Genomic DNA, 27,856 nt, shown 5'->3' on the forward strand with positions numbered 1-27,856 from the left:
CAGCTTCCTTTCCCTACAGATTTATATGCTCTCCAAGTCATTCTACTTTGTTCCATTCTCTCTAAACGAGCAAACCATCTCAACAGCCCCTCTTCAGCCCTCTAATACTTTTAGTATAATTCCACACCTCCTCCTAATTTCCACACTACGAAATCTCTGCATAATATTTACACCACACATTACCCTTAGATGGGACATCTCCACTGTCTCCAGTCATCTCCTCACTGCAGCATTTACAACTCATACTTCACACCCATATAAGAGTCTTGGTACCTCCAATACTCTCGTACATTCCCTTCTTTGCCTCCATGGATAGTTTTTTGTCTCCACAGATATTTCAATGCACCACTCACCTTTTTTCCTTCATCAATTCTATGGTTAACCTCATCCTTCATAAACCCATCTGCTGACAAGTCAACTCCCAAATACTATCTGAAAACATTCACTTCTTCCATGCTCCCTCTTTCCAATGTGATATTCAGTTTTTCTTTATCTAAATCATTTCATTTGATACCCTCATCACTGTTACGCTGAGATGCAGTTGTGATATACAGTGGAACCTCAGGTTACGAATGCCCCACCATGCAAATTTTTCAGGATACGAACTGTCGTTCGGTCGATTTTTTGCTTCAGGATACGGAAGAAATTTCAGGATGCAAACTTCCCCTTCAAGGGAGGTTCCTTAAATAAATAAAACATATTTCTTTGCAAAGGTTACAATGTGTGCTTACATATCATAATATGATTGGAGCAAAGAAAGCCACTATCATGCCGAGGCATTTCGGACAGAAATGCCTACTTAAGACTACTTAAGTCTAGACAGGTGCAAAGTGTACTAGTAGTAGTTACCAATGTTTTGCTGATGGTGGTGCCAACTATTGGCAGCCTTTTGAAGTTTCTCATTACTGTTATTATTATTATTATCAGTAGTAGTAGTAGTAGTAGTAGTAGTAGTAGTAGTAGTAGTAGTAGTAGTAGTAGTAGTAGTAGTAGTAGTAGTAGTAGTAGTAGTAGTAGTAGTAGTAGTAGTAGTAGTAGTAGTAGTAGTAGTAGTAGTAGTAGTAGTAGTAGTAGTAGTAGTAGTAGTAGTAGTAGTAGTAGTAGTAGTAGTAGTAGTAGTAGTAGTAGTAGTAGTAGTAGTAGTAGTAGTAGTAGTAGTAGTAGTAGTAGTAGTAGTAGTAGTAGTAGTAGTAGTAGTAGTAGTAGTAGTAGTAGTAGTAGTAGTAGTAGTAGTAGTAGTAGTAGTAGTAGTAGTAGTAGTAGTAGTAGTAGTAGTAGTAAGTACTTATGTGGTGAGGGACTCTCGATCTAGGGAATTTGATCTGTGCTCCAGGTCCCTAAATTAATAATAATAATAATAATAATAATAATTCTTTCTTTTTTTCAACACACCAGCCATATTCCACCGAGGCGGGGTGGCCCAAAAGGAAAAACGAAAGTTTCTCCTTTTACATTTAGTAATATATACAGAAGGGGTTACTAGCCCCTTGCTCCTGGCATTTTAGTCGCCTCTTACGACACGCATTGCTTATGGAGGAAGAATTCTGTTCCACTTCCCCATGGAGATAAGAGGACATAAACAAGAACAAGAACTAGAAAGAAAATAGAAGAAAACCCAGAGGGGTATGTATGTATATATATGCTTGTACATGTATGTGTAGTGTGACCTAAGTGTAAGTAGAAGTAGCAAGACGTACCTGAAACCTTGCATGTTCATGAGACAGAAAAATGGATACCAGCCATCCTACCATCATGTAAAACAATTACAGGCTTTCGTTTTACACTCACTTGGCAGATGGGAGTACCTCCCTGGGTGGTTGCTGTTTACCAGCCTACTACCTGGAATAATAATTATACATAATTTTTTTTTTTCAACAAGTCGGCCGTCTCCCACCGTATAATATAATAATAATATAATACAGTGGACCCCCGGTTATTGGCCGTAATCCGTTCCTGAAGGTCAGGTGATAACCGAAATGGCCGATAATTGAATTAATATTTCCTATAAGAATTAATGGAAATAAAATTAATTCGTTCCAAACAAAAATATTCACAAAAATATAATTTTTTTTACAATAATGTCAGTATTACATACCTTTATTGAAGGCTGATGAACATCAAAATGGTATACAATACCGACAGGTTGTTAGGTAAGACACATATGCAACAGTTAGACAACTTTATTCCGAAACGTTTCGCCTACACAGTAGGCTTCTTCAGTCGAATACAGAAAGTAGGCAGGAACAGTAGAGATGTGAAGACGATGTAATCAGTCCATCACCCTTAAAGTCGTAGAATTTGAGGTTGTCAGTCCCTCGGCCTGGAGAAGTTCAGTTCCATAGTCAGGAACTATCTGAAGATCAAGCGACAGTGCGGAGACTTAAATACTGTCGGAAGGAGAGGTGCAGGGTAGTAGTAGTAGTAGTAGTAGTAGTAGTAGTAGTAGTAGTAGTAGTAGTAGTGAGAGGCAACTGAGAGGTCATGTCCCTCTCAGATCCAACCCTTCTCACTTGAAAAGCTTGTCCAAGGTGTTTTCTGTGGCATCTTGGTACAGAAAACACCTTGGACAAGCTTTTCAAGTGAGAAGGGTTGGATCTGAGAGGGACATGACCTCTCAGTTGCCTCTCACTACTACTACTACTACTACTACTACTACTACTACCCTGCACCTCTCCTTCCGACAGTATTTAAGTCTCCGCACTGTCGCTTGATCTTCAGATAGTTCCTGACTATGGAACTGAACTTCTCCAGGCCGAGGGACTGACAACCTCAAATTCTACGACTTTAAGGGTGATGGACTGATTACATCGTCTTCACATCTCTACTGTTCCTGCCTACTTTCTGTATTCGACTGAAGAAGCCTACTGTGTAGGCGAAACGTTTCGGAATAAAGTTGTCTAACTGTTGCATATGTGTCTTACCTAACAACCTGTCGGTATTGTATACCATTTTGATGTTCATCTTGTCAGACACTACAACACGTGGCATCTTGGTACAGAAAACACCTTGGACAAGCTTTTCAAGTGAGAAGGGTTGGATCTGAGAGGGACATGACCTCTCAGTTGCCTCTCACTACTACTACTACTACTACTACTACTACTACTACCCTGCACCTCTCCTTCCGACAGTATTTAAGTCTCCGCACTGTCGCTTGATCTTCAGATAGTTCCTGACTATGGAACTGAACTTCTCCAGGCCGAGGGACTGACAACCTCAAATTCTACGACTTTAAGGGTGATGGACTGATTACATCGTCTTCACATCTCTACTGTTCATGCCTACTTTCTGTATTCGACTGAAGAAGCCTACTGTGTAGGCGAAACGTTTCGGAATAAAGTTGTCTAACTGTTGCATATGTGTCTTACCATTTATTGAAGGCTAATGCTGGCTTCTGGAAGATAGGGAGGAGGAAAGAGGGAGGAGTTAGTGTTAGGAAGGGGAATCCCCCTCCATGGAGACTTTAGGTAGTAATGCCTTCTCTGGGGTTACTTCCCTTCACTGTCCTTTAATGCCACTAGGACCAGCTTGAGAGTCACTGGACCCCTGTCTCACAAAATAACTGTCCAGTGCTCTGTTATTGGCGTCTTTAAGATTTCCCTGAAGTGGGACAGGGTTTTGTCACTAAACATGTTGCAGATATGGCTTGTTTCAGCTTTGTCAGGGTGGTGTTTCTCTACAAAAGCTTGCACCCTAGTCCACATTGCATGCACCTCTTTAACCCTTAAACGGTCCAAAGAGATCGACGTTCAAATTCGTATTGCTACAAAAGTAGATCTACTTTTTTTTTACATATTTTCAAATATAACAAAAAAAAAAAAGGTAGTTAAAAGTTTTTTTTACACGTTTTCAAATGTAAAACAAAAAAGAAGATCTACATTTTTTTGCATACTTTCAGATGTTGAAAAAACGTATATATACGTTTGGACCATTTAACCCTTTGACAGTCGCAACCCCCAATCCTGAGGTGTCTCCTGGTGTCGCAAAATTTAAAAAAAAAAAAAAAAAAAATTTCTTATGAAATGATAGAGAATCTTTTCCCGATTGTAATGACACCAAAAAAACGAAATTTGATGGAAAACTGACGGAATTATGCTCTCGCGAAGTGATTTCGCCCAATTTGAGCCCTATTTTCGGCTAATTCCATTGTTCCAGTCGCCCAAACTCATAGCTATTTCTTTAGAACTCCATTTTTTCTATCGATTGAGTACAAGAAACTGCCCATTTACTGATTTCAACTACCTAATAATGTGGTCAGAAATTTGCAATTTGGCCAATTTCACAAAAACTAAAAAAATATGACAATTTCAAAATATGGTCCAGAATGAACAATGCAGACATTCCTGGCTCTAAAATAACATTTTCTTTGTTCATCAGTCACGTCTCCAGGCCCCTCTGATATTACTCTTGCTTTCTATTTTGAATTTTTATTCAAACTAAACATAGAAGACTTACTATTATGCAGACTACTGCATTACTGTAATAATTGTATAAATAACATCAACCCATTCATGACTGCATATTAGAATGGCTAGTTGGACATTTAGTGGACAATGGCATCATTTGTTTACTTTTGAACATTGGCAAAAATCAAACATTTCCCCTACTTTGAGCTCCATTTCTAGGTTCTTTTTATAGAAAAATCAATCAAAATCACCTCTAATTCTATAATATGTTTTCCATTCTATCAAATGAGACCAAGAAAACGATTTAGGAAAAATAAAAGCACTAATGATGCAATCATAAAAATGCTAGATCTGCTTTACACAGCATTGGAAAATAAGGAATATCCACTAGGAATTTTTATTGACCTAAGAAAAGCTTTTGACACAGTAGACCACGACATCCTACTCCACAAACTTGACCATTACGGTATAAGAGGCCATGCGCTTGCTTATTTCAAATCTTACCTTACTAATAGGTATCAGTATGTTACCATTAAAGACACAGCATCAACAACACGGCCACTTGATACTGGAGTTCCGCAGGGAAGTGTCCTTGGTCCCCTGCTCTTCCTCATATACATCAATGATCTTCCAAACGTATCCCAACACCTGAAACCCACTCCCTTTGCTGACGACACGACTTATGTCATCTCTCACCCTAATCTTGCCACCCTCAACACCATTGTTAACGAGGAGCTGATCAAAATATCGACTTGGATGACAGCCAATAAACTTACGCTTAACACTGACAAAACCTACTACATGTATATTATGTTTGCTAGCAGAGCAGGAGATGCACAAATTAACATTAAGATCGACAACACTCTAATTACCAGACATAATGAGGGCAAATTCCTAGGCCTATACCTTGACAACAACCTGAATTTCAGCACCCATATCCAACACATAACCAAAAAAGTATCCAAAACAATTGGGATCCTCTCCAAGATACGATACTACGTGCCACAAAATGCCCTTCTCACACTATACCACTCACTTATTTATTCATACCTCACCTATGCTATTTGTGCTTGGGGATCAACTGCAGCAACACACCTAAAGCCAATAATAACCCAACAAAAAGCTGCAGTAAGAATAATCACTAAATCCCATCCCTGGCAACACACCACCCCACTCTTCATAGATCTAAACTTACTCCCTGTTCAGTACATCCACACTTACTACTGTGCAATCTACATCTACAGGACCTTAAACTCCAATATCAACCTTGACCTAAAACGCTTTCTTGATAGTTGTGACAGAACCCACAGGCATAACACCAGACACAAACATCTCTACGACATTCCCCATGTCCGACTAAACCTTTACAAAAATTCAATGTATGTCAAAGGCCCTAAAATCTGAAACACCCTACCTGAGAACTCTAGAACTGCAGACACATTCATCACCTTCAAAACTACCATTAGAAAACATCTTATCTCCCTGATACACCCCATCAACTAACTACACGAATACCACCCGGTGGTTCACACTTACACTCACTCACCCATTTGACCATAAACAGAAATATTAATCTCAATCTTAAAATAATGAATCCTATGATACTCCAATACTGAAACTATGTACTGTGCCAAAACAAAAGCATTCACATTGCTAAACTCACAAACTAGTATTTAGTCACTTAGCCATAATACCAACTTACCTCATAATTTGTAATATTTTAAAATAAAGAATTAAACTAAGTCTGCCCGAAATGCCTAGCCATGCTAGGCGTTCTAGTGGTACACTCTGTAATCATTATTTAACTACATGTAAACCACACAACAACCAAATTCTGTAAATTCAACATTGTAATCTTTATAGAGAATAAACTTTGAATTTGAATTTGAATAAATACTATACGAGAATAGACCACCAAGTCGGCATTTTAATTAAAAAAAACGGTCGGAGTTTTTTTTTTCTCATTATGCACTGCGTGCTCCAGGATTTTTTTTATATGGTGCACACTGACCACACAGACCCATTCTCTCACATGTGGGACTACCAGCTTTCTCCTCCTTGATTTGAAGCCGCGAGAATTTATGAGTATATATACGTCAAACACGGTACCTCATAAGACGTATATATACGCCCGCGACAGTCAAAGGGTTAAAAAGGAATAACAGTAAATCTTATATTTTTTGTGTGAATAAATTTACAAATTATTTATATAATAATAATAATAATAATAATAATAATAATAATAATAATAATAATGTGTATAATAATATGTATAATAATAATATGTATAATAATTATAGTACAATAATAATAGTATAATAATATAAAACAATAATAATAATAATATGTATAATAATAATAATACATCTATAATAATAATACTGTAATGTACTACATACAATAATTATAATAATAGACGGCTTCAAAAGGCCGTCACTAGATGGCAGTGTCTACTACTACTACTACTACCACCACCACCTCTTCCTGCCTATATATAGCCGTCCTGCTCCACTTCTGGTTAGTGTGACTTTGTAAATGGTCCAAGTCGGACCGAAACGTCGTCGCAAGCTTCTCTCTTTTATGTGCGGGTTATTTGTGTATCGTTCCAGTCACGGTATTGTGCCTTTTTTTGTTATTTAAAGAGGGAGAGGTTGTGGCCGCCTCCACCTGTTACATAATGACATATTTTATTCATTTTAGAGTATGTACAGTGGACCCCCGGTTAACGATATTTTTTCACTCCAGAAGTATGTTCAGGTGCCAGTACTGACCGAATTTGTTCCCATAAGAAATATTGTGAAGTAGATTAGTCCATTTCAGACCCCCAAACATACATGTACAAACGCACTTACATAAATACACTTACACAATTGGTCGCATTCGGAGGTAATCGTTATGCGGGGGTCCACTGTATCATGTTTCTATGTTATTTATATTGTTTGTTACGTCATATTAGATGAACTGTGACAGATAAATAAGCCATATAGATGATATTAGCAAAATTATTCATGAAGTATTTTGCCCAGTCTCCAGACAAACTCTTGTCCACCGCCGACACCGCTCATACCACTACATGAATGGCATATTTTATTCATTCTAGAGTATATATCATGTTTCTATGTTATTCATATTGTTTGTTATGTCATATTAGATGAACTGTTATAGATAAATAAGCCGTATATATGATACAGGTCCGCCATCACAAATCCGGCAATCAGTTATTCGGTTTGTTCAGTTATTCGGCACTAATTCTGGCTAGCATAATTTCAAATTTCCAGGGTTGCCACACCAACCTGTTGGTACTGTTTGGTGGTGCTACTTGCTGCATAAGTCATTCCAATTTCTTTTTCTTCATTTACTATTTTAACCTGCTTACTTTTAGCCCTAGCCATGGTTCAAATGAATAAAAGAAATGCTTCTCATTATGTAAAGTACCTACGCAGTACATTATCCATTAAAGATAAGGTGGCTTTGAAGCCACTGTCGGTTGCCATGAACTCAGTCTCATGAAGCAGGAGAATATGCTTTATTATTATGCTAATATCAACACTACAGCTTATTTGCCTATCACAATTGATCTAATATGACATAAGAAACAATATAAATAACATAAAACATGTTAAATACTCCAGAATGAATAATATTTGGCATAACACCGAGCAGTTCCACAGAGTTATGAAGAGGATATGGTAAACATATACCATTCTCCTATCCTTGTCTTGGTGGCTTATATTAGAGAAAATGGAGTATAGCACAGGGCTAACTGTGATATACACTCGTACTCCACCATAAACATGAAACAAAAAAGTTATTTTCTCTCTATAGATTATCACACATAGCAGCATATGTGTAGAGAACCTAGGATAACCCCAAAAAAGTCAACGTGGCTTATTTTTAGTACCTGGCTTGGGTTAGCCATATATGATTTTTGGTAAATATTCGATTCCCAGCCAGGATAGAAACATTAGGCGTGTTTCTTTACACCTGTTGTCTATGTTTACCCATCAGTAAATGGGTACCTGGGTGTTAGTCGACTAGTGTGGGTGTTATCCTGGGACACTGACCTAATTTTCTTGAAATACTCAGCATAATAAGTGCCTTTCTATACAGTAGTATGTCACTGATGTCAGCTAGTCCTGTATACCTTGTACATGTACGTGTAGTAAATAAAGATATTATTATTATTTTCTCAGTTGTTTGTTGGGTTATCTTATTCAAACTTGGGCAATGTATAATGATAAGATACTTCTTCACGTACACCAAAAATGAAAGAAATCAGATCATAAATAGCGGAGTTCACTTCTCAGCCATTAGCGGCCGCTTAGCGGTATATTTTTGTATGGTTGTTATGGTTATATTCTCATTTTTTCGGTCTCATTTGATAGAATGAAAGATACACTGCAGAACAATCAAAGGCACTTCTCAGTGCCAATAACAACATAACTATCTTTAACTACAATATCAGATCTTTAAGCAAGCATAGCATTACTAAATTCCTTACATGCCAATATGTCCATCATTACACTAACTGAAACCTGGCTAAAGCCTGATAGTACAGATGTCTGTGCCATTCCTGGTTACACAGCCATACACAACTGTAGGCCAGACCAACAAGGGGGTGGCACAGCCATATACTACTCAGACCAACTAGAATGTATCACTAATACTTGCACAAGGGATGAACATGGGGAATATATAATAGCTAAATTCAAATCCAAATACCTACAAAAACCTCTCACATTGATAAACATCTACAGAGTTCCACAGTCAAACATTAGCCAATTTAGTCAAAACCTAGGAAGTATGATAACTGATGCACAGTCAAACATTAGCCAATTTAGTCAAAACCTAGGAAGTATGATAACTGATGCATGCATGAACAAAGATCACTTACTACTCTCAGGTGACTTCAATATAAATCTCCTGCAAGACCAGGACCCACACGTTACTGAATTCACAAACACAATGAGTAACTGTATGTTGCTACCAACAGTAACAAAACCTACAAGAGTTACAGAGACCAGTGTTTCCCTACTTGACCACATCTGGACCAACACCATATCCCCTTTAAAATCAGGCATAATTACAGATAATACCACAGACCACTACCCTACTTTCCTCATAACAACTCTTGGTAAACTACCCCAAGACACTACTAAAGTCACCTTCAGACTTCACAATGAGGCAGCCATTAATAACTTCACAACAGCAGTAGCAAACATTGACTGGCACACTGAGCTAGAAATCTATACAGATATTGACGAATGTATTAATAATTTTCTAAAAATGACCCAATACCTCTATAATAAGCACTGCCCTAAAAAACTAAACAGATGACAGCTAAGAGACTGAACAGTCCCTGGCTAACACCCAGCATTCTCAAATCCATAAATACAAAACACCAATATGAAAAACAGTACAGAATGGGTCACATAACCAGAGACCAAACAAAACGTTACTCGTCAATCCTAACCAGCCTGATAAGAAGGGCAAAAAAATTGTATTATGAGAACAGATTATCCAACTTACGAAGTGATATAAAAAAGACCTGGAAAACCCTATCAGAAATTCTGGGAACAAAAAAGATATCACGAAATAGCGAAATAAAATTAGCAAAATTAGATGAACCCCAACTCCCACCAACAGAAACAGCAAACAGACTCAATGATTTCTTCTCCACTATAGGACAAAACCTTGCCAATAAAATCCCAAGCTCAGATACCCCACCAAATGACTACCTCACCGGCAACTACCCGAACACACTGTTCCTAGCTCCGACTAACCCATACGAAGTCTCCCTTATTATCAACGCACTAAAAAACAAGGCAGGAGATTTAAATACCTTACCACCCTTTATATACAAAAAAGTGTCACAAGTGCTATCACCAATCATTGCAACACTCTTTAACAAATCCATTGAATCCTCCACCTTCCCTACAGTACTCAAAATAGCAAGGGTCACCCCGATCCACAAAGGAGGAGACCAAACAGAGTTGAATAACTATAGGCCAATATCCAACTTACACCCTCTCTCAAAAATCTTCGAAAAATTAATTCATAAACGAATCTACTCCTACCTTATCTCCCAAAACATACTCAACCCCTGCCAATTTGGATTCAGGCCTAATAAAAATACTAATGATGCTATTATACACATGCTAGAACATATATACACTGCAATAGAGAAAAAAGAAGTCCCACTGGGGATCTTCATTGACTTACGTAAAGCTTTTGATACAGTTGACCATGACTTGCTCCACGTAAAATTGTCACACTATGGTATAAGAGGGCACTTCCTCAACTACCTCAAGTCATACCTCAGCAACAGAAGCCAATATGTGTATGCAAATGGGGCAAACTCTTCTGCACAACCAATTACAGTTGGTGTCCTACAGGGAAGTGTCCTTGGCCCTCTTCTCTTTCTCCTATACATAAATGACCTACCAAATGCTTCGCAATTACTCAAACCCACACTATTTGCAGATGACACTACACACGTCTTCTCCCACCCGAGCCCAGTCACGCTAGCCAATACTGTAAATACCGAATTACAGAAAATATCTACCTGGATGAGGACTAACACACTTACACTAAACATTGACAAAACCTACTTCATTCAGTTTGGTAACAGAGCTACAGATGTCCCTCTTAACATAATGATAAACGGATCACCTATCACAAAGCTAACAGAGGGAAAATTCTTAGGAATCCACCTTGATAATAGACTCAAATTTCATACACATATACAACAAATTTCTAAGAAAATTTCCAAGACTGTAGGCATACTATCGAAGATACGGTACTATGTTCCACAGTCAGCCCTCCTGGCCCTATATCACTCACTTATTTACCCCTATCTCACCTATGGAATTTGTGCATGGGGCTCAACAACAATTAACCATCTCAGACCACTAATTACCCAACAAAAGGCTGCAGTTAGAATGATAACAAATTCTCACTACAGGCAGCACACTCCACCAATATTCAATACACTAAACCTACTCACCATACAAAACATCCATACTTATTACTGCACCTATTACATACATAGAACACTTAACTCTGATATTAACCCTCCCCTCAAACATCTCCTTGCCAACCTCAACAGAACACATGACCATAACACAAGGCACAGATCACTCTTTGATGTTCCTCGTGTCCATCTCACACTATGCAAAAACTCAATGCACATAAAAGGCCCTAAAATCTGGAATTCATTACCTGTAAATATAAAAGAAACACTACCTGTTTATAAATTCAAGTCTCTTCTCAAAGATCACTTACTCACCCAAAACCAAATAAATACTGAATAACTCAACCTTATAAATTGTATATCTTAAATGTTTCTCACAATTATATCACATAAATGTTAAACCTAAAACCCAATCTAACTTTACTATTTTTTTAAATAAACTACCTAGCAGAATTCTCCATACGACTGAATGTACAACAATGCATGCAACCATATGACCTGTCTTTGTAATACTCACTTGTGCTTTATAGTTATCTGTTTACATTAATGTTTTATCACTGATTTCATCATTGCTTAGTTAATCTTAAGTTAATTTTAAGCCAGCCCGTAATGCTATGCATAGTATAAGTGGCTTTGGCATGCTGCTCTTATCTGTATTTTTTTTTTTTGTACCTCTGTATGTGTGCTCAAATTGTAATAAATAAATAAATAAATAGATATGATTTTAATTGCTTTCATGACAACAAGTACCTTGAAATTGCGCTCACAGTAGCGAAAATGTTCTATTCTTTAGCGAAGCTCAAGAGTAAACAAATGACGTCACCGTCCAATACCTGTCCGCCTGCCAGTCCAAATTCCAGTACGGAGTCAAGAATGGATTGACATTATTTATACAATTATTACAATAATGCAGCAGTCTGCATAACAGTAAATCTTCTATTTTTTTTGTGAATAAAAATTCCAAATGGTAAGCAAGAGTAATATAAGAGGGGCCTGTAACCATGACTAATGAACAGAGAAAATGTTATTTTAGTGCCAGGAATGTCTGCATTGTTTATTCTGGACCCTATTTTGAAATTGGCATCTGTTGAAATTTGTGTGAAATCGGCCAAATTGCCAATTTCTAACCACTTTATTGGGCAGTTGAAATAAGTGAATGGGCAGTTTCTTGTACTCAGTTGACAGACTAGAAGTAAATAAGTTTATTCAGGTATACACAAATACAGTTACATAGATTATCATACATAGCAGTGTATGTATAGAGAACCTAGGATAACCCAGAAAAGTCAAAGTGACTTATTTCCAGTACCTGGCTTGGGCTTGCCATATATGATTTTTAGTAAATATTTTTTTTTTCTCAGTTGTTTGTTGGGCTATCTCATTGAAACTTGGGCAATGTATGATGGAAAGACGCTTCTTAATGTGCAACAAAAATAAAAAAGACGGACGATAAATAAGGGAATTCACTTCTCGGCCATTAGCTGCCTCTTTGCAGTATATTTTCGTATGATTTTTATGGTTGTATTCTCATTTTTTGGACTCATTTGATAGAATGGAAGATATATTACAGAAATAGACATGATTCTGATTGCTTTCATGACGAAAAGTACCTTGAAATTGAGCTCAAAGTGGCGGAAATGTTCGATTTTTTCCGATGTTCAATGAACTGTGTAAGTCAAGTTGGTTAATTTTATTAAGTGTATTCTAACCTAACCACTCTGTAATTCAGCAAACTCAGTAATCCGGCACACTACAGGTCCCAATGATGCTGGATTTGTGATGGAGGACCTGTATTAGCGAAATTATTCATGAAGTAGCTTGCCCGGTTTCCAGACATACTCTCATCCACTGCCGACACTGCCCATACCACTACATGAATGACATATTTTATTCATTTTAGAGTATATATCAGGTTTCTATGTTATTTATATTGTTTATTATGTCATATTAGATGAATTGAGATAGATAAATAAGCCGTAGAGTTGATATTAGCGATATTGTTGAAGTACAGAATTCCACTGGAACGGATTAATTGCATTTCAATTAATTTAAATAGGGAAAAATTGACTCTGCAAACAAGCAAATCCAGTTGCAAGCAAGGTCATGGAATGGATTAAACTCGCAAGTAGAGGTTCCACTGTACTTGTAATCTTAATGTAGGGCAAGAGGTGAGTAGTACTTATTTGTAGGAAGTCAGGTGTAGGTAGCCCTGGCTCCCCATCTCATACTTAATATACGATATTTAAAATAGCCCAGAGAGTTAAAATACACATGCAGTACACTCATTATTTACCTTAAAATATGTGTAGTCTTAATGTAGGAAGAGAGGTGAGTAGTATTTATTTGTAGGAAGTCAGTGTAGGTAGCAGGTAAGTGTAGCCTGCCTGGGCTACACCTACCTGCTACCTACACTGTGGCCCAGAGCCATATTGTTAGCATTGACATACCTTGTTCACTGAATTTAATCGTTTCTAACAACTACAGCGGTCCCTCAATAATTGTCCGGCCTGAAAGTCGTCCATTTTGGAAATATGTAGTCCCATTATTTCATCTAAACATTGGCTCGCAAATGGTCCATTAACTTGCTAATCGTCTTTCGTCCTGGACGCGTACTCACAGCTCTGAGCCGTGTCGTCCTCCCTTCCCAGCCAGTGTTCCATTGTTTATCAGTGAGCGACGGTCCCCCTCATGTGTTCATACAAAATATTTCATAATATTCCATTCATTTTAGTGCTAGCAAGTGCTAAATAAGCTACCATGGCTCCAAAGAAAGCTCCTAGTGCCAAGCCTTTGGTAAAGAAGGTGAGAAATACGATTGAATTTAAGAAAAACATCATTGAACAATATGAAAGTGGCATATGTGTGGGCGAACTGGCCAGAATGTATAACAAATCCCATACAACCATATCTTCCATCATAGCCAAGAAAAAGGAAATCAAGGAAGCTGTTGTTGCAAAGGGGGTAAATATGCTGACAAAAATGAGATCACCAGTACTCAAAGATGTTGAGAAGTTATTATTGGTGTGGATAAACGAGAAACAATTAGCAGGAGATAGTCTTATGATGTCACTTATTTGTGAAAAGGCTAGGCAGTTGCATGATGATTTGGCAAAGAAATTGCCTGCAACTAGTGGTGATGTGAGTGAATTTAAGGCCAGCAAAGGCTGGTTTGAGAGATTTAAGAAGCGTACTGGCATACACAGTGTGATAAGGCATGGTGAGGCTGCCAGTTCGGACCAAAAAGCGGCTGAAAAATATGTGCAGGAATTCAAGGAGTACATAGAGGCTGAAGGACTGAAACCTGAACAAGTGTTCAATTGTGATGAAACAGGCCTCTTTTGGAAGAAAATACCAAAGAGGACCTACATTACTCAGGAAGAAAAGGCACTGCCAGGACACAAGCCTATGAAAGACAGGCTGCCGCTCATGTTCTGTGCTAATGCTAGTGGGGATTTCAAAGTGAAGCCGTTACTAGTGTACAATTCTAAAAATCCCAGAGTGTTCAAGAAAAACAATGTTATGAAGAGTAAATTGTGTGTGTTTTGGAGATCTAATAATAAGGCATGGGTCACGAGGGACATTTTCGTCGAGTGGTTCAATGAAATGTTTGGCCCTAATGTGAAGAATTACCTCCTGGAAAAGAAATTGGATCTCAAGTGCCTCCTAGTAATGGACAATGCACCTGCTCATCCTCCAAACTTGGATGACCAAATTCTGAAGGAGTTTGGGTTCATCACAGTAAAGTTCTTGCCCCCGAATACTACTCCTCTCCTCCAGCCCATGGACCAGCAGGTCACTTCAAACTTTAAAAAACTCTACACCAAAGCAATGTTTGAAAGGTGCTTTAATGTGACCTCAGACACTCACTTGACCCTAAGAGATTTTTGGAAAGAACACTTCAGTATTCTCCATTGCATAAGCCTTATAGGTAAGGCTTGGGAGGGAGTGACTACCAGGACTTTGAACTCTGCTTGGAGAAAACTGTGGCCAGATTGTGTCCACAAGAGGGATTTTGAAGGGTTTGAGGAGGCCCCTGATGAGCCTATGTCAGTTGTGAACTCTATTGTGGCACTGGGTAGTTCCATGGGGTTGGATGTGAGTTTGGAGGATGTGGAAGAGTTGGTGGAGGACCACAACGAAGAGCTAACCACTGAGGAGCTGCAAGAGCTTCAGCAGGAGGAGCAACAGATCGCAGCTCAGAATCTTGCTGCAGAGGAGGAGGAAGAGAGATGGAAGAAGGTGCATTCTTCAGAAATTAAGGAGATTTTTGAAATGTGGGGTAGGATGGAAAGATTTATGGAGAAACATCACCCTGAGAAGGATGTTGCAAGCCATGTCGGCTACTTGTACAGTGACAGAGTCTTGGCTCATTTTAGGGAAGTTTTAAAGAGACGCCAGAAACAGAGCTCTCTGGACAGTTTTTTTGTGAGACAGGACTCCAGTTACTCTCAAGCTGGTCCTAGTGGCATTACGAAACAGAGAAGAGAAGTAACCCCAGAAAAGCACTTGGTACCTGAGGTGTTGATGGAAAGGGATTCCCCTTCCAAAGACTAACTAATGCAATCTGTCATCTCCTCCTCCAGTCTTCCATACACTAAGAAGAATCGCCAATAAAGGTAAGTGTTATGCTGTTAATATTTCATTCATCATGTCCCATTGTACTGTTTATGTACTACATCTATATTTCATGTAAAAATTTTTTTTGTTTAAATACTTCTGGGTGTCAGGAACTGATTAATTGTATTTACATTATTTCTTATGGGGAAAATTGATTAAAAAATCGTCTATTTCGATAATAGTCCCACTTCCAGGAACGGATTATGGACGATAATCGAGGGACCACTGTACCTTTAGATGCCATCATAAATGAAGGGAGAAGTAATAAATATTTCATGCCGAAAACTGTAAACAAAAGCGGAGTGGGGGAGCGGCTGGGCCAAACGCAGATTCATACACATTTTCTCTGGTGGCTGAGCAGAGAAAATGTAACGTTGTCCCTCCGCCTGGCTACCACACACGTCCACAAGTATTATTATCAGAGCACATACAAAATATGCAATAAATGCCAGACAACAAGTTTACACTAACTTATATTAAGTTAGCTATAGAAATAGGCATTAAAAACGCAATAAAAGGTAAGATACAGAGTACACTTATTACTTACCTTAAAATATTAATACTTATGTGTGAGAGGTGAGTGGCAGGGTGTTTATTAAATAAAATCAGAATGGCACACCATCATCCTCTAATTGGGCACTTAAAGCAAGAGTCTTACAACTCCTCTTTTTATCACAGGTAAGCTTAAGACACCATTGTCAATGAGAGCCAACTAGTTAACGTAATAGTAAAAGAGAGAGAGAACGAGATACAGAGTTCAGACAATGTAAGAACACAAACCGAACAGGTAGTGGGCGATTAGGCGAAATAAATGCGTATTAATATGTGTCTACTTTTAGTTCATTCATGTACGTTTTTAATAGTTTGTAAAACATTTACCACAATATTTTTTTATTATAATAATAATTACCTCACAATACAAATATTCTTACATTGTGTACAAGTTAGTACAGAATAAACAAATAGCAACACACCATTTTTAGAGTGAATGAAGATTTTATTATTATTATTATCATAATAAAAAGCACTAAACCCACAAGGGTCGTGAATTGCTATATATAGAGTGAAGGAATATGAAAAGAATATTTTTCTACAGTTATCCCCCAGTTTGACTAGAGAAAACATAATTTTCTGACACTACCTACACAGCCGCTTTGTAAACAAATCTCATATTTATGTCAATTTTTATTCTGTGAGTGTATGTATCATGTTTATATGCTATGTAATGGGTTTCATATATAATTTTGAGGAAAATATCATGGATGGATTAATGAAAATGCCTATATTAATGTAAAATAAGACATTTAATGTGCCCAAGAGTGATTATTATTATGTAGTACTGGCGTCATGAGTAAAGAGACTTAGCAATTTTAATGTGTACCTGCACACCAGCACAGTGTGTAAATATATTTAGGTACAGGTATACATAAGTACAATTATCAGAGTACACATAAAATACGCAGTAACTTTAAAAAACTTGAAATTTTGGAAAGTTTCCTGACATAATAGATGTGGTCACTGAGAATGTAAACAAACCGGGTGGGGCGCGCCGTATTTGAAAGACCGCTTGCCGTATAGCAATTTTTTTTCATAATTTGACATCACCATATTAGCGGAACGTCGTAAGGCGAAACGCCATAAAGAGGGGCCCTACTGTATACACACGTCTGAATTTTCTTTCTAGTTCTTGTTTATTTCCTCGTATCTCCATGGGGAAGTGGAACAGAATTCTTCCTCCATAAGCCACGCATGTTGTAAGAGGCAACTAAAATGCCAGGAGCAAGGGGCTAGTAACCCCTTCTCCTGTATACATTATTGAAGTTAAAAAGAGAAACTTTATTGGTTTACTGAAAGAAGAAGATTTTGAGATGTATCACATAATACTATCACATAGTTTGGTAATCTCTGATGTTTTAGTAATGAAGAATATATTACCTTGGTAACATAAAATACACATAACATAAAATACAGTAGACCCTCACATTACATGGTAGTTACATTCCTGAAAATGCTGTGTTAGATAAATCCGTGTTATATAAACTGAAGAACTTGTAGAAAAAACAGGGTTACATTCTGCAAACAACTATTTATTTAGACATCCAGATCTTACAAAAATAAAAATGTTGTTTTTGTTGCTTAAGACTACAAATGCAAAAGAAATATTATTATTTACCTTAGATTGTGGTTGCTGGTGTATGTCAGTGATTGTGAAGAGAGTGGAGATGCATGGCGTGGCCCTACTGGGCTGAGGTGGATGGTTGTTGGTTGTCGGCAGAAGTGGATGGTTGAGGTTCTGGTACTAAAGTCAATGGTTGTATTAGAGCGTGCATATATTCTGTAATGGGTCTCTTTTACCCTGCAGAACATTAAGCATTATACATTATTCCAGAAGCTTGGTACTGCCAGGTTGGAATCAAGAGTCCATGGATGCAACTAGTTTTTTCATCACTTTTCTTGTGTAGTTACACTTGAATGACTTAACTCCCCGATCCACTGGTTGTATTAAAAATGTTGTACAGTGGACCCCCGCATAACGATCACCTCCCAATGCGACCAATTATGTAAGTGTATTTATGTAAGTGCGTTTGTACGTGTATGTTTGGGGGTCTGAAATGGACTAATCTACTTCACAATATTCCTTATGGGAACAAATTCAGTCAGTACTGGCACCTGAACATACTTCTGGAATGAAAAAATATCGTTAACCGGGGGTCCACTGTATTTGGAGGTAAAAACACAACTTTTACATGTGGGGTCACATCCAGTAAAGCTTCTAGATGAATATGGGAATTATCAAGAATGAAGAGAGCCTTGAATGCAAACTTGACTTCAGGAATAAAGAGATGCTTAAACCAAACAATAAATATTTCCTCTGTCATCCATGCTGACTCGTTTGACCTCTAAATTACTGGTAAGGTGTTTTGATCTACACCTTTCAAAGCACAAGGATTGTTAGTGCAGTAAATAACCATGGGCTTACACTTGAAATTACCTGATGCATTATTGCAAAGGAGCAAGGTGAAGCAGTCCTTTGCTGCCTTGAAGTCCAGTGCAGCCCCGCAGAGACAGTGGTCTCACCCACAGCCAGGTAGTACCCTGAGCTTGGGAAATATCCTATAGGCGACACTCCAAATTTTTTTCCCCTCCCACAAACTGAACCATGTTATGTTAATTTTATGAAGTGTTGTACAAAATTATGCCACAATTTTTGAAGTGTGATAACCAAAACATGCCAAATTAATCCATGTAATATGAGGGTCTAATGTATTTAAGTAACTTGATAATTTCAATATCCACTTGTGGAGTGTTTTAAAAATACACGGCTGCTATTATTTTCATGAGGAAAGGGGGCGGTAGGGTGCTAAATTTGTAGGGGTCACCAAGCACCTGGGTAAATAGAAGGCATTCATGTTTGATCCAGGGAACTAAAGCACAGGTCCAATTTCTTAACCCTTAAACAGTCCAAACGTATATATACGTTCACTCGTGCAGCGCCCCGAATATTTTGAAAAAAAAAAAAAAAAAAAAAAAAAAATTTTTTTTTTATATAGAAAAAAAAGAGCACATTTTTTTAAGTGTTTTAGCATAAAAAAAAATTTAGGGTCAGTACTTACCGAGGTATGAGGCCGCGAAGTTGGCACTTGGCGATCACCTGACGGCAACATGGAGCACTGCTGCTTGCAGAAATTCAACATATTTACCGTTTTCTTCCATTTTTTTTCATTTTCTTGGTTTTCATGATATGATAATTATGTTTCATAGTAAGTCATTTGATATCAATGCCAATTTTTGTTTATACACCAATATTACATACAAAATTTTTATCACATTGTCATAAACACACATGTACACACTGACAGGTGATTTTGCACACCTGGCTGAATCACACATTATTATCTACAACTATATACAAGTATTTACATGTCCCACTTATGTTTCTAGAACTCCACAATTGTATGATACTCCATGAAGCATGGATTCATACAGAGTGCCACCCCACACTGGTGACACATGAATCGTGTGTCCTTCCGCTGTTGGGGTCGTTTTTTGGTGGTAGCACACACAATACACTTTTTCTGGGCATTCTTCTTCTTTTGGGTAGGTGGTATTGGTACCAGATAGTGACAGTTAGGAGTGATTCGGTCTGGCACTTCCCCCACTGGCTGTGGTTGGGGGACAGGTTGTGGTGTGACAGGTCGCTGTTGAGGGGAAGGTACAGGTGTGGTACCATACTTTCTTGCTATCTGTTTGACGAGATTCAGAGAGAAATCTGCAAAACGTTGTCGTTTTCCAGTCTTTACTTCGTACATATTGAATGCATTGAGCACTGCAATGTCTACAAGGTGAAAAAACAGTTTTATATACCACTTGCGACTCCTACGCACACAGTCAACAAACCCTATCATCATGTCACACTTGTCAACTAGTCGCATATTGTTCGTATAGTCCACGACAGCAAGTGGCTTCACAATAGGTTCGTTGTTGAACTTGCTCAGTCTGTCTGTTTGTACCATCTCGTTTCTGTGGATGGTTGATAGCAATGTCACGTCTCGTTTGTCATGCCACGTCAGTGCCATGATGTCATTAGCATGAAACGCTTGCACTTCACCTTCAACACTGCCTCCAGTGAACCTTGGCATATGTTTCCTATTCCTTCTCACTGTTCCACATATATCAGTATTGTTCACACGTAGGAAATCAGCAAGCATAGGGCTTGTATACCAGTTGTCTGTGTACAATGTATGGCCCTTGCCAAGGTATGGTTCCATCATCCTGCGAACAACATCACCGGAAATGCCCAACATCCTTCTGTCATCATCGAGTGTGTTTTTCCCTGTGTATACAATTACATCCAACACAAGACCACTCTCACAGTCACACATAACAAAAAGTTTTATACCAAAGCGATTACGTTTGCTCGGTATATATTGCTTGAATGACAGGCGTCCCTTGAACAGAATCAAGGACTCATCAACAACAATGTTCTTGAAGGGATAAAAGTATACACTGAATTTCTGCTTCAAATACATAAACACTTCCCGGATTTTGTATAGAAGGTCATTTCTGTCTGGCGTATTTCTGTCTGCGAAGTGCAACATTCGTAGCAACAGAGTGAATCTGTTGCAGGGAAGGAGGTCACGGAAAACTGGAGTACTGATGAAGTGGTCTGTAGACCAGTAATTACGTATATTGTTCTTATAGATATGTGGCATAAGCATGACAGTGGCAAGGAATAAATACATTTCAGCCACTGTTGTGTCTTTCCACCTGTGCAACCGTGATGATTCTCCAACCTCTTCTGTGTTGTTCATGACATATTGGTAATAAATGTTTGTCTGAGTCACTATCATGTTCATTATAGGCTCGTCAAAGTACAACTGGAAATAGTCTAACTCTGTAGACTCATTCGTTATGGGACATTCTGGCTGGATACCACTTCCACTAGCATCAAAATCACAAGGCTGTGGCACGAATATACTTTGTGTCCAGTTCCACTCACGATCACATGGTGCAGGGTGGACCTGTGGCATGGGGCGAGGGGGGGCAGGAGGAGGAGGGAGAGGAGTGGAGGCAGCACATGGTTGAGGGGGTGCCGGGCGGTCCTTTGTCTGTCCACCCACTGCGCCATGTGGTCCAGGCACCATGCCACCCACCACTACTTCCTCCATCCCCGCATACTCCCCTTCGTGATCACTTTCACTATCAGTGGCCGGGGTTTTGGATCGTGACCTGCCACGACCCTTGGGGATTGCATATGGCACACTGCCTGAACGTAGATAACGACGCCTAAAAGTACGTTTCACTGGTGAATAATGAACGTCACTATCACTAGACGAATCCTCAATTGGCATAAAATCAATCTCATCATCACTTACATCACTTTCACTATCACTACTAAAACACTGGGAAAATGATAGTTTCCTCTTGTGAAGTTGCCTATGGGTAACACTTGCCACTCCTGAGGTGCTTGGCCCAGGGTCTTGTGTGGCCACACTGGCTACCCCAGAGGTGCTTGGCCCTAGGACAGGTGTCGCTACCCCAGAGGTGATGGGCTGGGGGTCATCTGGGTTATCGTCGATATTTTCACTAATTCCTTGAATATTACTGGCCCCATTGGTGTCAAATCCACTAAACTCACGATCTCTATCACTTTCCTCGAATAGTAGAGTGTTAATACGACGAGGCGTGAGTGAATCACGAGGATGTGCCATGATGTTGACCCAGGATGGAGCTGAATGTAACTGGTCCTACCATGTGGTACCCAGGCGTCCCAGATTTTTTGTATACTGCGCACACTGAGTGCGCACACCCATTCTCTCATGTCTAGGCGACTCAGGCCTATCGCGCTAATTTTGAACGAATGAAAAATAAAACGTATATATACGTTTGGGGCGCTACGCGCGTGAACGTATATATACGTTTGGACCGTTTAAGGGTTAAACCCTATCCAATCACTACCTCCCTACTTCCCCAACCCTTTCAAAATACAGTAAGGCTAATGTAGGAGTCATCTGTGTGCCTACTGTCTACAACACTTACAATTCTACAGTCTGATGTTAGTAGTGTTAGTTGTGAGTGCCACTCCTCTCCCATCTACTCCCTCCCCCGCACCAAACACATAAAGAAAGCGATGCACACATGCTCTGCTGTTCATCAGTGTGAATAATGGACATCGAAAATTTTCTTTAATATTCATTTTAGAGATAAAGGTGCTTTAAATATTACATAAAAATTGTAAGAACATAACTGAGATACAATGCAGCAGGCCTATGGGCCCAAACTTAGCATATTCTTATCAAATACAACAATTCTCACTCATATATTTGTCTAACCTATTTTTAAAGCTACAAAAGGTAATACTTGTAACACCAAAAACACTAATAACCAATACAAGGCATAATTGACATTAGTTTAGGTTATTGTACTGTACTGATGAATTGATGCCAAACTTCAATTACTAATGTAACCCAATTCAAATTGAAATAGACAACTCATTCATCGTACCAAACTGTCATACAGTATTCAGTCATGAGGGATGAAATGTCAAATGTCATTGTCATTAACACTTTAAGGGTCGCGACCCATGCTCTCTGCTCTTAAACTTGCTCTCAGGGCCGGAAAAAAAAAATTATGAAATGGTAGAAAATCTTTTTCTGAAGGTAATAAAACAAAAAGTACAAAATTTGATGGAAAACTGACAAAATTACACTTTAAAAATTTTTGTTGTCAGCGATATTTATGCATTGGCAATTTCATCCAATGAGTCCAATTTTAGGCCAATTCCATTGTTCCAGTTGACCAGATTCTTAACTATTTCACTAGCATGTCTTCTATCAACTCAGTACAAGAAACTGCCATTTAACTATTTAAACCACCCAATAGTGATCAGAAATTGGTAATTTGGCCAATTTTATACAAAATTCAAGAAATATCAATTTCAAAAGAGGGCACAGAATAAACAATGCAGACATTCCAGGCACTAAAATAACATTTTTCTCTTTTCATTAGTCATTTCTCTAGGCCCCTCTTATATTACACTTGCTTTCCATTTTGAATTTTTATTCACACAAAATATAGATTTACCATTGTGCAAACTACTGCATTATTGTAATAATTGGATAAATAATGTCAGTGTATTCCTAAATGAATATCAGACTGGCCAGCTGGATGCGTACTGAACTCTGGAATATCGGCAAAAATCAAACATTTCTGTTATTTTGAGCTCAATTTCAAGCTACTTTCAGTCCTGAAACCAATCAAAATCATGTCTATTTCTATATCTTCCATTCTATCAAATGAAACCAAGAAACTGAGAACACAGCCATAAAAACCATATGAAAATACATCACAAAGTCACTATTTTAAACCAAAAACACAGTCACAGTTTTTTCTCATTATGCACTGCATCCTGCAGTATTTTTTTTATATGGTGCACACTTACTGCATAGACCCATTCTCTCATATGAGGGCCCAAATTTACAGCTCACAGGTTATCTGAGTGAGCTGAGCTCACGGTGATGTACTATGGGACCGACACCGGCTTCAAACCATACCATGGGCGGGGATAGAACCCGCAATCAGAGAGTCTCAAAACTCCAGATTGTCGCGTTAGCCACTGGACTAGCTAGCCACAAAAAACTTGCATTTGTTGTCACAGTGGTGCATATGCTAACCTTCCTATGGTGTAGAAATATACCTAGTTGGACGAATCTTATTGTGGCTAGCTGGTCCAGTGGCTAACGCTATGGTCTGGAGTTTTGAGACACTCTGATCGCAGGTCATTACGATTTCAAGAGTCATGTTACTGGCTTCAAAGCCGTGATACAACACGATTAACCTCAAAAGGGTTAAATATCATTGAAGCTAATCTTGGCAGGCTTTGGAAATATTCAATATATGTACTATAAACTTTAGTAAGGGATACTTGCAAGTGCTTTAAAAAAAAAAAAAACATGGTCGAAAGAACCAAGATGTTTTTTAATAAATACATCCCATTGTTTGCTCAAGTGTCTTTTTAAACCATCACTCAAAGCACATACAGTTTTATGATTTAGAAAATACCTGCCTGACAAATTCTACTCAAGAGAACACAAGCAGAACCTATTACTGATCATTCCCTCTGATGAAGATTATGAAAACAATAATCATGGTTACTTGTATGATTGTTTTCATATTCTTCATCAGAGGGAATGATCAGTAATAACAATTTCCCTTGCATACTTAATATCAGGTCCTTAACTATAACATAGAGGACTAACATTATATACAGAAATCTACAACTCATTTACCAATCACTGCCTCTGTAACAGTGCTAAGGGTGTAAACACACGTACAATCTTACCTAACCAAAAATAAGTAAGGAAAACAGAATTTGCTGAGTTACAGGAAATGTTAAGAAATTGATGCTGTTAACTTCGTAACAGTAGTGAGATTGCCACCCGACCACTGAAGTTATTACTCACCTCAGCTGAAGACACTGACATGGCATTGTGATAATACTTCTTTGTCTTTGTTAACAGTGCATATCTAATCATGAATATTAACATTATTGTAGAAATATTTCCATGATATTGTATCAACATAAATAAGTACGTACTTCAGCTTTTTGACTTGGAGACACTCTGCAACATATGACACTCTTGCAAGATATACATAAATCTAGGAAGTCCTTGCGTAAATCTGGTGTGAGGGCATACATGAGTGTCTTTCCATCAATAATAAGAGCCGCCTCATTCTCTCTTTTCAGATGTTCACCAAATTCCACCACGTGACGGTTAACTGCCTCCCGAGTTTCCTGAACACAAATTAACCATTTTATTAACACAATGAGAAAAGTTAATATATTTGATGTTACTAGATGATCTATCCTATCTCATCAAAATGGATGGTTCATTAAAAAAAATTGAAATACTAAAACATTTGCAATAACAACACTACTATACTGTACAATGTAATACTACACAATATAGTGAAATATTGTTGAGTCATAAAAGCTGTGTTCCTCAAGGCTCAACAAGCACCAAATCATTTAATAACACTAATTACCACCAGATGAGTGGAAGGGTATGAACAGGAATATCAGAACAATAACATATTTTAAAAGTTATACACTTTGCAGTAGGTACTATAATACAGTGTAATACTGCAATAATCATCAAGCATAGATCAGAATGGTGCACATTTTACTGTTGTACTGTGTCAGTGTAACCTAGTTGCTTCAATACAAAAAGTCAACAATCAGTTTCATGGACCTGAACTGCATGTGGCATAAAGGAAACTTCTTTAATAATTTCCAACAAAACAAATTGTTATATTAAATGACTTGGCACAAAAATATGAGTGGCAGCTACTACTGAAGGTGCCGAGCAAGTGGCAAGCTGCTCGGCAAGCACTCTGCCCTATTACACACACCAAAGATCTGCTTTCACTATACCACTACACCTGCATTATACTGTAGTTTTACCTTTTATTATCATCTTTATCACACTATCAATCACCACTATCCTCACTGCTTATTATTACAAATGATCGTTATCTCCACTGATCTTCGTAACTTCTCATGTTCTGACCCTCTGACATTAAACACTAACTAAAGAAAGATAAAGATTTTTATTTCTTAGTAAAGGTTACAATATGAGATTACAATTCTGATTTGTACAATTCTGATTTGTACAAAGAAAGTCACTATCATGCCAGGGCATTTCAGGCAGACTAAACCTAATGCTTACAGACTACTTAATACTAGACATATAAAGAATGGTAAATTTTAATTATACACTGTTTCCTTTATTACAACAGAGGTAGATAGTGGTTTACAGTAATTAAATTTACAGTTGAGATGAAGTGTATAAAAAAATTACAGTATTACAATTTAGCACAATTTACAATAATGAGATTGAAACAATTTTAAGTTTGAGATAATGATTAAGTAACTGAGCAATCATAAATTATTTGGGATTCTTTGAGTTGCTGGTAGGTGATAAAGTATAATGATTATTTGGTTAATTTTAGGCAATGAGGTGATTTATAAGTAGAATCTTACATTAATTTGCAGGCAGGAATAAACCAAGTCCACAACTAGACATCAAAATAAATGATCCAAATTCGAGCAAAAAAAATGAGAAAGCATTCCCATGTCAGCTCATAGATAATAAGCTAAAATTTAACCCTTAAACTGTCCAAACATAGATCTACATGTATATTGCTAGCATTTCAAATGTAGATCTTCTTCTTCTTCTTCTTCTTCTTTCAACATACCAGCCGTATCCCACCGAGGCGGGGTAGCCCAAAGGAAAAAACTAAAGTTTCTCCTTTTAAATTTAGTAATATATACAGGAGAAGGGGTTACTAGCCCCTTGCTCCCGGCATTTTAGTCGCCTCTTACGACACACATGGCTTACAAAGGAAGAATTCTGTTCCACTTTCCCATGGAGAAAATGTAGATCTATGTTTTATTTTTCCTGCCTCCAAATTTGGCATGACTGGCCTGAGATGCCTGGTCAGTATAGAATGGGTCTAAACACTCGGTGTGTGCAGTATTAAAAAAATCTGTGACCACTTAGAACCTTGTGGGAGCACCAGTTCAATTGAGTGCCAGCTAGAGCAAACAGCATGGCAAACACCAGGGATTCACTGATGTCATGTCGTATTAACACTCCCCCTTTTAAGAGGAAAGTGATGGATGTGGCCACAAGTGGTGGAGGAAATATTAAAAACCTTGATAATAACCCATGTGTAATATTTGTGCAACATCCTTTCATTTTTGATACCACTGGAAGTATCATCCTCCCCTAGTGTCATAACCCACGCCCTAAGAGAAATGATTCTGGAACATGTGTAATACGTATTCGGCAGGCTGGCTGGCTGGCTGGCCGATTGACTGACTTTCACTGTCTCTATTTGTCTTTGTCTATATCTCTGTCTATCTCCGTCTCTCTCTCTCTCTCACATGTACAGATAAGTACAGTTATTATACGTAGTGTAAATTACCTAGGATAACCCAAAATTTCCAAAGTGGTATAGAGTGCTTGTAGATATAAGACATAATAAGCATGACCAGCAAGTAATACACATTTTCACGAATCAGACATGACGACTGCATCATGTGTGATACCTGCTGGTTTATGAGCCACTCCCTGAGACTGAGAGACAAGCAGACGGAAAAACACACACACACACACACACACACACAGGCAGAGAAAGACAGACACACACAGGCAGACAGAAAAGACACACACACACAGGCAGACAGAAAGACAGCTAAGCAGAGCTAGACAGACAGACAGATAGACAGACAGACATACATGTTTGTGTGTAACAGTGAAAACAAATACAGCCAGGGTTCCCTGCAGAAGTGCATGAT

At 38.2% G+C, this 27,856-nt stretch overlaps 1 protein-coding gene across 10 annotated transcripts in view; it reads right to left on the minus strand.

Annotated features, from left to right (window-relative positions):
* The window catches only part of ATP8A (ATPase phospholipid transporting 8A1), an 817,844-nt gene that overhangs the window by 202,361 nt on the left and 587,627 nt on the right, over positions 1 to 27,856 (minus strand). For all 10 annotated transcript variants that reach the window (XM_070092196.1, XM_070092203.1, XM_070092201.1 and 7 more), the window contains one exon: positions 25,091 to 25,288. In XM_070092196.1, the coding sequence (XP_069948297.1) occupies positions 25,091 to 25,288 (198 nt within the window). The remainder of the gene's footprint in view (positions 1 to 25,090; positions 25,289 to 27,856) is intronic.

The sequence above is a fragment of the Cherax quadricarinatus genome, chromosome 38, assembly GCF_038502225.1.
Source record: "Cherax quadricarinatus isolate ZL_2023a chromosome 38, ASM3850222v1, whole genome shotgun sequence".
Lineage (NCBI taxonomy): Eukaryota > Metazoa > Arthropoda > Malacostraca > Decapoda > Parastacidae > Cherax > Cherax quadricarinatus.